Source organism: Saccopteryx bilineata, chromosome 3, assembly GCF_036850765.1.
Source record: "Saccopteryx bilineata isolate mSacBil1 chromosome 3, mSacBil1_pri_phased_curated, whole genome shotgun sequence".
NCBI classification, from domain to species: Eukaryota; Metazoa; Chordata; class Mammalia; order Chiroptera; family Emballonuridae; genus Saccopteryx; species Saccopteryx bilineata.
This window is the reverse complement of record NC_089492.1, coordinates 293,422,068-293,432,644: the sequence shown is the minus strand read 5'-3', so window position 1 is coordinate 293,432,644 and position 10,577 is coordinate 293,422,068. Positions and strand designations below refer to the sequence as shown.

The 10,577-nt window shown below is 53.5% G+C and overlaps 2 protein-coding genes across 3 annotated transcripts in view; one reads left to right on the top strand and one right to left on the bottom strand.

Annotated features, from left to right (window-relative positions):
• Positions 1–7,125, top strand: part of ZNF544 (zinc finger protein 544) — an 88,257-nt gene extending 81,132 nt beyond the window's left edge. Inside the window, exon 6 of the transcript XR_010730536.1 lies at positions 7,098–7,125. The gene's annotated coding sequence lies outside the window, so the exon portion shown is untranslated. The remainder of the gene's footprint in view (positions 1–7,097) is intronic.
• Positions 3,730–8,939, bottom strand: A1BG (alpha-1-B glycoprotein). Of its 2 annotated transcripts, none has more exons than XM_066270835.1 (8): positions 8,789–8,939; positions 8,678–8,713; positions 8,228–8,506; positions 6,553–6,825; positions 6,015–6,317; positions 5,303–5,599; positions 4,244–4,519; positions 3,730–3,887 (listed from the first exon to the last, which is right to left on the bottom strand). In XM_066270835.1, the coding sequence occupies exons 1-8, from the start codon at positions 8,820–8,822 to the stop codon at positions 3,883–3,885; spliced, it is 1,503 nt and encodes a 500-aa protein (XP_066126932.1). In that variant the 5' UTR covers positions 8,823–8,939; the 3' UTR covers positions 3,730–3,882. The 2 variants fall into 2 exon arrangements, with proteins under 2 accessions (XP_066126932.1, XP_066126931.1); XM_066270834.1 differs by having other exon boundaries at positions 6,553–6,828; positions 8,789–8,938.
• Between the last annotated feature and the right edge of the window lie 1,638 nt (positions 8,940–10,577).

Genomic DNA, 10,577 nt, shown 5'->3' with positions numbered 1-10,577 from the left:
TCGATTCCCGGCCAGGGCACACAGGAGAAGCGCCCATCTGCTTCTCCATCCCTCCCTCTCTCCTTCCTCTCTGTCTCTCTCTTCCCCTCCCGCAGCCAAGGCTCCATTGGAGCAAAGTTGACCCAGGCGCTGAGGATGGCTCTGTGGCCTCTGCCTCAGGCGCTAGAATGGCTCTGGTTGCAGCAGTGCAACGCCCCAGATGGGCAGAGCATCACCCCCTGGTGGGCGTGCCGGGTGGATCCCAGTCGGGCACATGCGGGAGTCTGTCTGACTGCCTCCCCGTTTCCAACTTCAGAAAAATAAAAAAAACAAAAACAAAAAAAACAAGTCAGGTATGAAGCTGAAGAAAGCCTGTGGAGCAGTATTAATTTCAGACATTAACAGGGCATGTGTTTAAACTTGTGGAATTGTACACACACAAACTATTTGGATATGGAGCTCTTGATTATGATCATAGTTATGCTTATCAAACTCCAGCAGACACTCGAAAGGGATGTATTTTACTTTATGTAAATAAACCTTAATAAAGTTGGTACTGAGAGAATAGCATGTGGCCCTGGCCAGGTAGCTCAGTTGTTTAAAGCATCATCCCAAAACACCAAGGTTGCAGATTCAATCCCAAAACACCAAGGTTGCAGGTCAGGGTACATGTGAGAGAAGACCAATGGATGCACAACTAAATGGAACAGCAAATGAATGCTTCTTTCTGTGTGTCTAAAATCAACCAATAAATTAGAAAATTTTTAGCCTGACCTGTGCTGGTGAGTGTCTAGCATGTTGACCAGGAAAGCTGAGGTCTCTGGTTCAAAGCCCTGGGCTTGTCTGGTCAATGCACATACGACAGGCAACCAATGAACTACTGAAGTGAAGCAACTATAAGTTGATGCTTCTTGCTCCATCCCCTCCTCTCTCTGTAAAATCAACAAATAAAATGTTAATAAAAATAGCCTTGGCCAGTTTGCTCAGTGATAGAGTGTCAGCCCAGTGTGTGCATGTCCTGGGTTCGATTCCCAGTCAAGAGCACACAGGAGAAGCACCCATCTGCTTCTTCATCCCTCCCCCGTTCATTTCTCTCTCTCTCTCTCTCCCCCCCCCCCCCACAGCCATTGGTTCAAGTCAGTGAGCCTGGGGGTGCTAAGGATGGCTCAGTGGCTTCCACCTCAAGGGCTAAAAAAAAATAGCTCAGTTGCTGAGAGATTTGCAGGATTCTATCTGCCTCCCCTCCTCTGACTAAAAAGGAAAAAAAAAGGAACATCATCACAGAGCAGTGTTGTGGATCGTTAATGGCAGGAAGCCATTACAGAATCAAGGCTTAGCAAAAGGCTAAGTTCTCCCCCCTCCATCTCCATATTTGGCTTTGATGCTGAGTATTTGTACCCACTCCACTTGCTTTCTTGGGTTGCTGGAAGCAATATACATGCCCTCTGACTCTTTGTTTCAGATGTTTGTAAATTTCACTAAGGTATCCTGGTTTTGCCTTGGGAGAGTTCCTGTCTTAGCCTTTGATGTGCAACTTTGTATCAGGGTCCTTGATTTGCATAGGTCTATATAATAAAGTGAACTGGGGCTATGAGGCACTCAGATACTGCCAGGCAGTTTGAGGAGTCCTCCTGGTCCCATCGGTTTTGTTCTGATAAAGTGTGTTTCCTCAATTCCGCACTGTTATTTGGAGCTGCGCTGGTCCCCGGCAGAGCATGAAAGTTGCCAGTTTGGCCCTGGCCGGTTGGCTCAGTGGTAGAGCGTCAGCCTGGCATGCAGAAGTCCTGGGTTTGATTCCCGGCCAGGGCACACAGGAGAAGCGCCCATCTGCTTGTCCACCCCTCCCCCTCTCCTTCCTCTCTGTCTCTCTCTTCCCCTCAGCTGAAGCTCCATTGGAGCAAAGATGGCCCGGGCGCTGGGGATGGCTCCTTGGCCTCTGCCCCAGGCACTAGAGTGGCTCTGGTCGCAGCAGAGCGACGCCCCGGAGGGGCAGAGCATCGCCCCCTGGTGGGCGTGCCGGGTGGATCCCGGTCGGGCGCATGAGGGAGTCTGTCTGACTGTCTCTCCCGGTTTCCAGCTTCAGAAAAATACAAAAAAAAAAAAAAAGAAAAGAAAGAAAGTTGCCAGTTTGTATTTCCCCCGTCAGGACACATGAAGGAGTTCAATGGTCCCGTCTCTCTTTCCCTGCCTCTCTCTCAAAAAAGTAAAGAGAGCCCTGGCCGGTTGGCTCAGTGGTAGAGCGTCGGCCTGGCGTGCAGGAGTCCCAGGTTCAATTCCCGGCCAGGGCACACAGGAGAAGTGCCCATCTGTTTCTCCACCCCTCCCCCTCTCCTTCCTCTCTGTCTCTCTCTTCCCCTCCTGCAGCCAAGGCTCCATTGGAGCAAAGTTGGCCAGGGCGCTGAGGATGGCTCTGTGGCCTCTGCCTCAGGTGCTAGAATGGCTCTGGTTGCGACAGAGCAATGCCCCAGATGGGCAGAGCATCGCCCCTTGGTGGGCATGCCGGGTGGATCCCGGTCGGGTGCATGCGGGAGTCTGTCTGACTGCCTCCCTGTTTCCAGCTTCAGAAAAATACAAAAAAAAAAAAAAAGTAAAATAGTAATGACACAAGTAGAGAGCAAGCAGAAAAAAAGACAATAGAAAGAATGAACAAAGCTAAGTTCGTTTTTTGTTAAGATGAGTAAAATGGATAAACTCCCAGTTAGACTGGCAGAGAGGAGGAGGAAGGGTGGTGTAGAACATAATATCAGGCATGAAAGAGGTGACATCACTACAGATCCTACTCAAAAAATACAAGAATATTGGACTACATGGATGAAATAGGCCAATTCCTTGCAAACACAGTTTATCAAGTATTAGTTGATAATACAAATATATACACTCAACTGTATGCCAGTGTCTGGAGAGCCATACTCCAGGCAGGGGCTGGGCAAGGGTTCAGGAGGATGTTGGATGGGGCAGTAGGACAGATCAAGATCTCACTCAATCTGGAACAGTGAAGTAAAAAGAGTCCCACCCTTTCCACAGCTTCAAGCTCCCATGTGGGAGACCTGGCCTTGAGCACCATCCCCTGGTGGCTACTCAGATGAGAGGACAGAGCTACAAAATGGAGCTGCTCTGAACTGCCTCCTGTGTGGGGACTGACTTGGTCAAGATGGGGTTGGGTGTGTGTCACCTCAAGCTACCAGCGCACATTGGCTGGGGCCCAGCAGTCTGGGGAGGAGGGCATTGTGGTGGAAGTACTGGGTCTTTTTTTTTTTTTTCTGAAGTGAGAAGCCGGTAGGCAGAGAGACAGACTCCCGCATGCATCCAACCAGGATCCACCCGGCATGCCCACCAGGGGGTGATGCTCTGCCCATCTGGGCCATTGTTCCACTGCAGCCAGAGCCATTCTAACACCTAAGACAGAGGCCATGGAGCCATCCTCAGCCCCCAGGGCCAACTTTGCTCCAATGGAGCCTTGGCTGTGGGAGGGGAAGAGAGAGGATGGTGAGAAGGAATGATGGAGAAGCAGATGAGCACTTCTGTGTGCCCTGGCCAGGAATCGAACTCGGGACTGGGCCGACACTCTATCACTGAGCCAATGAAATATCGGGTCTTCAAAGGTGGGCCCAGGAGCCAATCCTCTGTTCCTTTATCCTGAGGAACCAACCCGGAGCTCGTCCATGTTCGGGACACAGGATCCAGCCCACTTCCCTCAGCTTCAAGCACCCAGCCCCTGCAGCAGGGCTGCCACTACTAGCAAAAGACACATTTTAAAGTTTGTTGTCACATTTATTAATTCCTAGGAGAAATTAAGAAGAACCGTTCTAACCCCCAGGGGGAGTCCAGCCTTTAGTTGCAGCAAGAAGGATTTGAGCCAGACTGAACCAGGATACCCCTCAGCACTCTGGGTCTGCAGCTGGGTCAACCTAGATGGAATTGAACAAACAAGAAATGACAGGGGAGGGAGGCACCCTGTTTGCAAATCAAGGCAGACCTCGCTGAGGCAACCACAAGAGGGAAGCAGCTTAGTCGGCTGCCAGTCAAGACACCTCTACCCGTGCCCAGGCCTCCCTATGGTGCTGCAGCAGACCAAGCCATTCTCTGCCCCAGGGCTTTTGAACGTGTTGTCTCCCTGCATGCAAATTCTCCACCAAACCCAGCAGACACTAGGCACAGTAACCAATGTGCCGGGAACAGGCGTAGAGAAGGGCACTCCCAGCAGAGGGCACAGTCTGAGCAAAAGAGTGTGTGACCCAGCCCTCAGAACCTAGGGGAACTTCACCTGCCACCTGCAGCTCCACCGGGTCGCTGAGCTCAGACACAAAGGACATGGGCCACCTGGTGCGGTAGCGGCAGGTATAGTTGCCGGCATGTTGGGGTCCAACGTAGGTGAGCTCAAGGTCCGTTGAAGGATGAACCTTAGTATCGACTACTTCACCTGCTCGCAGCAGCTCCAAGGTGAAGTAGGGCACGTGGCTTTCGCAGCGCAGAACAGCGTCGTGGCCGGGACTCACTGCCCCACTCCACAGGGGCCGGAGCTGCGGCCTGGGGAGGGGTCCTGGGTGGAGCACAGAGCCAGGCAAGTAAGTACCTCACTTTCTTGCAGCTGCCCCTACACCCCTTCCATACCCCCCTCCACTAAAGCCCAGGCCTGCTGGCCTCTGGCCTTCACACCTGTCAAACTTTTCTTGACCTGAATGGAGACAGCTGCCCTCACACCTTGAACACTGCCCTGTACCTGTTCACTGTAACCGTCTGTGACCCCGGGTCACCCCATTCCCCAGGACCCGTCAAGTCCCTTAGGCCTTGGGCCCTGATCTGTGATTTTTTGAGGTCCCCTCATGTGGCACTCAGGGCCTCAGATGAGGGGAAGGACGACATGATCAAGGGAAATGGTATTTTCTGCCAAGCGCCCAGCGTCCACGGCCCAGCCAAAGGTCGGGAGGCGGTCCCTGGGCACCAATGGCCACTGCCCGTGGGGACCTTGATGAGGAACTCAGAGGAACAAACAAGATCCCAGGGACAGCGAGGGTTTAGAGGATTACACATTAACCCTCCACCCCGTGAGCAGGGGCCCAGGTAGGCGTGAAGCTAAGATTAAGACACCATGGGGAAACTGAGGTACCGGTGGGCGCAAAGCCATGAGGGATTTCAGCAGCTTACGCACCCACGTCCCAGGGAAATATCCTCAATGCGAGACATCCCCAGGACTGCGGACAACGACTAAGATGTCGTCAATGTGGTCAGGACGAAGGCCCAGAACACACGGCGTTGGCAACCAAGGAAAGGTGGGCACCTTCATTGGTGTGCAACCGGGCGAGAGAAGGCCCTGCCTGCTTACCGTCCACGCGCAGCTCCAGGCGCGCGCTGGGCGCCGAGCCCGCGAAGGGCGCCGCGGTGTCCACGTAGACGCAGCTGTAGTTGGAGGAGTCCATCCGCGAGACGTCGTGCAGTTCGAATCGGGCCTCGGCGTCCGCGGGGCTCTGGAGACCGAGCACCTGGCGCCTCTCCGCGTCTTCGCGCACAAGGGCGATGCGCAGGCCAGTCCGGGGCGCGCGGCACCGTAGCTGCACCAGCGCGCCTGGCGCGGGGCGCAGGGTCGCCGGCTCCGCAGAGAGCTCCGGCGCGGGCAGCGTCTCTGAGGGGTGTGGGTGGCGGGAGGAGGTCGTGTTTTGTCATCGAGCTCGGGCCGTCCGCTCAGCCCTGCGGGGACCTTTCTCGGGTTGACGCTCCCTGTGTGCGTCCTGGACAGGTAGGTCCTGCGTCTCCGGGCCCTGCCACCCTCTCCAGGCAGGCCTCTGCGCCCGCCTGTAGCCGAGGGCTGGGTGTCCCAGGTACGGGCCTGTCTCTGCCCGGCCTGTGCCACCTTGGAGCGTGGATGAAATTATTCTTGCGGAGCCTCGAGGTTGCTGAGCTCATTGTCTCCTCAATTTGGGAAACCAAGGCTGGGAGCATTCGTCGGGACTGGGCCTAACCCAGAGCCCTGCATACAGTCCCAAGGGGACCTTCCCTGGGTGTCTCCCCTGCTCCTCAGGGTACAGCCCCAATCTCACCATCGATCACCAGCAGCTCCACGGGTTCACTGTCCGCGGACCAGGGCATGTGCTCCCCAAGCGGGCGGTAGCGGCAGGTGTAGAGGCCGCTGTCCTTTGGGGCTAGCTCCTTCATTTCAAAGACGGTTCTGTCCGGGTAGGTGCTCCACCTGGGTACTAGCAGCTCTTTGTTGCCGTGCCGCAGCTGGAATTCCATGCCGTCCAGGGGTGCCACGCAGCGGATGGAGGCTCGTCCACCCAGGGGCAGGACCATGGCCATGTCTGACTCTCCTCTGTCACCTAGCTTTGGTGGTGGCAACACAGCTACAAGGCAGGGAGGGTAGCTGGGGTGGTGGAATTCCCGGACACCCTGTTCCCTGAGAAAGCCCAGCCTCCAGACCTCTGGCCTCCCCAGGGCACAGCAACATGGGCACAGCAGCCCTGTGCTCAGACCCTGTCCTGGGCAGGGGTATTCAGGGTTAGGGATCAAGGTGAAGGCAGTTCTGTGCTCCAGGAACTTCCTCCCCCAGGAAGCCCTCCAGACGGTCCATACACGCACCTGGTTCCTCAATGATCACGGTGGCACTGGGCTCCGAGGGGGTGCCTGTTGCATGGGTCTGGTAGCTACAAGTGTAGTTGCCTGCCTGGTGGACTGGGAAGGTGACCTCCACGTCATTAGGGGCCTCAGCCAACTCCAGAAACTGGTCATCACCTTTCCGCCTCAGCAGGAAGGTCACACCCCGAAGTCCCCCTCTGCACAGCAGGACCGTGTTCAGGCCCCGCGCGATCCAGGACACTGGTTTGCTTGAGAGCTGGGGTGGGGGCAGGGTCTCTGCTGGTGGAGCAAGGTTGATAGTTGGCATGATTTAGGAGACAAGGTGGCCCAGCCGGACCTGGACCACCACACTCATGAAAATGTGAGGGGGCTCTAGCCAGAGAGCTCAGTGGATCAGAACATTGTAACATTGTCCTGATACACCAAGGTTACGATGTGTCCCCGGTCAGGGCACATACGGGAATCAACCAATGAATGCATAAGTGGGACAACAAATCAAGGTGTGTGTGTGTGTGTGTGTGTGGTCAATAAATAAAAATTTTAGAAAGAGCCTGACCAGGCAGTGGCACAGTGGATAGAGTGTCAGACTAGGATGCCGAGGACCCAGGTTCGAGACCCCGAGCTTGCCAGCTTGAGCGCGGGCTCATCTGGCTTGAGCAAAAAGCTCACCAGCTTGGACCCAAGGTTGCTGGCTCGAGCAAGGGATTACTCGGTCTGCTGAAGGCCCACGGTCAAGGCACATATGAGAAAGCAATCAATGAACAACTAAGATGTCGCGATGAAAAACTGTTGATTGATGCTTCTCATCTCTATCCCTCTCTCTGATTTTCTCTATCTCTGTCCTTATAATAATAATTAAAAAAAGAAAACCAAAAAAAAATTTTTTTTAAAGAGAAAGAGACTGACCAGGTGCAGTAGATATAGCCTTGGACTGGGATGCGGAGGACCCAGGTTCAAAACTCTGAGGTCACCAGCTTGAGCCCAAGGTCAGTGGCTTGAAGCCCAAGGTCGCTGGCTTGAGCAAGGGATCACTGGCTCTGCTCTAGCCTCCCAGTCAAGCCACATATGAGAAAGCAATCAATGAGAAACTGAGGTGCCGCAACAAAGAATTGATGCTTCTAATGTCTCTCCCTTCCTGTCTGTCTGTCCCTATCTGTCCCTCTCTCTGTCTCTCTCTCTCTGTCTCTGTCACACAAAAAAAGAAAATGTGAGGTACCCAGAGAGAAACAGGGACATAAAACATGTTCCGGTCCCTGTTGTGTGCCAGGCCTGCCCTGAACTCAGGTTTTTTTGGTTTTATTTAAAATATTTTTCTTTATTGATTTCAGCGAAAGAGGAAGAAGGAGAGAGAGAGAGGCAGGAACATCAGTCCATTCCTGTATGTGCCTTGACACAGGAATCGAACTGGCAACCTCTGCGCTTCTGGTGGTGCTCTAACCCACCAAGCTATCCGGTCAGGGCGGGAACTCAGTTTTGTTTTCCTCACAACCTCCTGGGGCCTGTACAAAAATTACTCCTTCATTTTACAGATGGAGAAACTGAGGCTTGGAGATGTCAGGTGACTTTTCCAAAGCTACCTAGCCACTTGGGGTGGGGGTGGAGGGCAGTGGAAGAGGGCAAGGAGAGTGAGGAGTGGAGGCAGGAAGGCCTCTCCAGCACCCCCCTCATCTGGGCTCACCTGCCCCAGTCACCTCCACCAGGTTGCTCAGCTGGGTCCATGTGCTGCCCATGTTATAGCGGCAGCGGTAGAGGCCGCGGGTGTCCCCTGTCACTGCTCCCAGCAGGAACTGGTGCTCCGTGGTGGGTGCATCAAGGTTCACCTGTTTCCAGAGCACCCCATCCTTGAACAGGTGAAAATCCACGGTGGGCAGGGGGGCCCGGCATGTCAAGGTCAGGTTGGCCCAGGGTTCCAGCAGTGATTTGGCGTCTGCCCACAGGTCCGGCCGCGTCTCAAAATCTGTGCGGGGCTAGGGGTCAGCTTCAGGCACAAGGACACGGACACCTCATAGGTGTGCCCACCACCAGTCCCGGGCTCCACGGACACCACCAGAGCCCATGCGCATGCATTCACCTTCTCCAAGTCCCACGTGCACCCACCACCCCTAGACCAGCCATGTCCTTGACTCACATGTGGCTGCCTCTGCCACTGGGCTCAGGAAGAGACCTGAGGAAATACACTTGTGAGGCATCCCTTCCCACTCTACCACCCCCCAGAGAACCCAGGCCCAGGATTCCTCACCGCACAGCAGCAGGAAGGCCACCGGCAGGGACATGGTGGTAAGTCTCGCTCCAGCCTGGCGAGTGTCTGAGATAATAAAGCCCCAGTGAGGGCGGCAGGGGGCGGACAGGGACACTGACCTCTTACTTCTGTTTATCCTTCCCAGAAGGCAAGAGTGTGTGTGTGTGTGTGTGTGTGTGTGTGTGTGTGTGTTTGGGTTTCAGAGGGTGATGACAAGGGCAAACCCCAGTGGCTTCAGGATTCAGGAACCTCAGCAATAATGACAATGATGATAAGTACAGCCTGACCTTTGGTGGCACAGGGAATAAATACATGCTGAGGTCGCCAGTTGGAAACCCCAGGCTTGCCCATCAAGGCACATAAGAGAAAGCCATCAATGAACAACTAAGGTGCCACAACTATGAGTTGATGCTTCTCATCTCTCTTCCTTCCTGCTTGTCTGTCCCCGTTTGTCACTCTCTCACTTAAAAAATAAAAAAGAAAGAAAATGATTATTTAAATATTAATATTAAAATAATGAACAATAGCAAATAAAATCAATAGATTTATTTAAATTAATAATTTAAATAATTGAAAATAATTATGAAAACAAATAACATAATAAATAACATCAAATAAATTTAAACAACCTGACCAGGCGGTGGCGCAGTGGATAGAGCATCGAACTCGGATGCAGAGACCCAGGTTCGAGACCCCGAGCTCACCAGCTTGAGCACGGGCTCATCTGATTTGAGCAAGTTCACCAGCTTGGACCCAAGCTCGCTGGCTCAAGCAAGGGGTTATTAGTCTACTGAAGGCCCACGGTCAAGGCACATATGAGAAATCAATCAATGAACAACTAAGGTTTTGCAATGAAAAACTGATGATTGATGCTTCTCATCTTTCTCTGTTCCTGTCTGTCTGTCCCTGTCTATCCCTCTCTCTGACTCTCTCTGTCTCTGAAAAAAAAAATTAAACACAAAATGAAAAATTAAATAGAATGATAAGAAATAACATTACTAATAGTAGAAATAATACTAAATATTATGAATAAACGTAATAAATAACAAATGAGCATCTGCCTGGTGTGCAGGAGTTCCGGGTTCAATTCCTAGCCAGGGCACACAGGGGAAGTGCCCATCTGCTTCTCCACCCCTCCCCCTCTCCTTCCTCTCTGTCTCTCTCTTCCCCTCCTGCAGCCAAGGCTCCATTGGAGCAAGGTTGGCCCGGGCACTGAGGATGGCTCTATGGCCTCTGCCTCAGGCGCTAGAATGGTTCTGGTTGTGGTAGAGGAATGCCCCAGATGGGCAGAGCATCGCCCCCTGGTGGGCATGCCGGTTGGATCCCAGTTGGGCGCATGCGGGAGTCTGTCTGACTGCCTCCCCGTTTCCAACTTAAAAAAAAAAATTGTTCTTGGCCCTGGCTGGATTGCTCAGCGGTAGAGCGTCGGCCCAACATGTGGAAGTTCCAGGTTCGATTTCCGGCCAGGGCACACAGGAGAAGTGCCCATCTGCTTCTTTACCCTTCCCCCTCTCTCCTCTCCTTTCTCTCTGTCTCTCTCTTCCCCTCCCACAGCTGAGGCTCCATTGGAGCAAGGTTGGCCCGGGCTCTGAGGACGGCTCCCATGAGCTCTGCCTCAGGCACTAGAATTGCTCGGTTGCAACGGAGCAACGCCCCAGATGGGCAGAGCATCGCTACCTAGTGGGCATGCCGGGTGGATTCCAGTCAGGTGCATGCAGGAGTCTGTCTCTCTGCCTTCCTGCTTCTCACTTCAGAAAAAAAAAAAAGTTCTGGCCCTGGCCGGTTGGCT

Excerpts from the sequence above, each read along its gene's own strand:
- A1BG (XM_066270834.1), bottom strand. The coding sequence starts at position 8,822 with ATGTCCCTGCCGGTGGCCTTCCTGCTGCTGTGCG. Across the intron at positions 6,829-8,227 it reads GGTGGAGGTGACTGGGGCAG|CAGAGACCCTGCCCCCACCC; the intron begins GTGAGCCCAGAT and ends TTGCTCCACCAG. Across the intron at positions 5,600-6,014 it reads GGAGCTGCTGGTGATCGATG|AGACGCTGCCCGCGCCGGAG; the intron begins GTGAGATTGGGG and ends CACACCCCTCAG.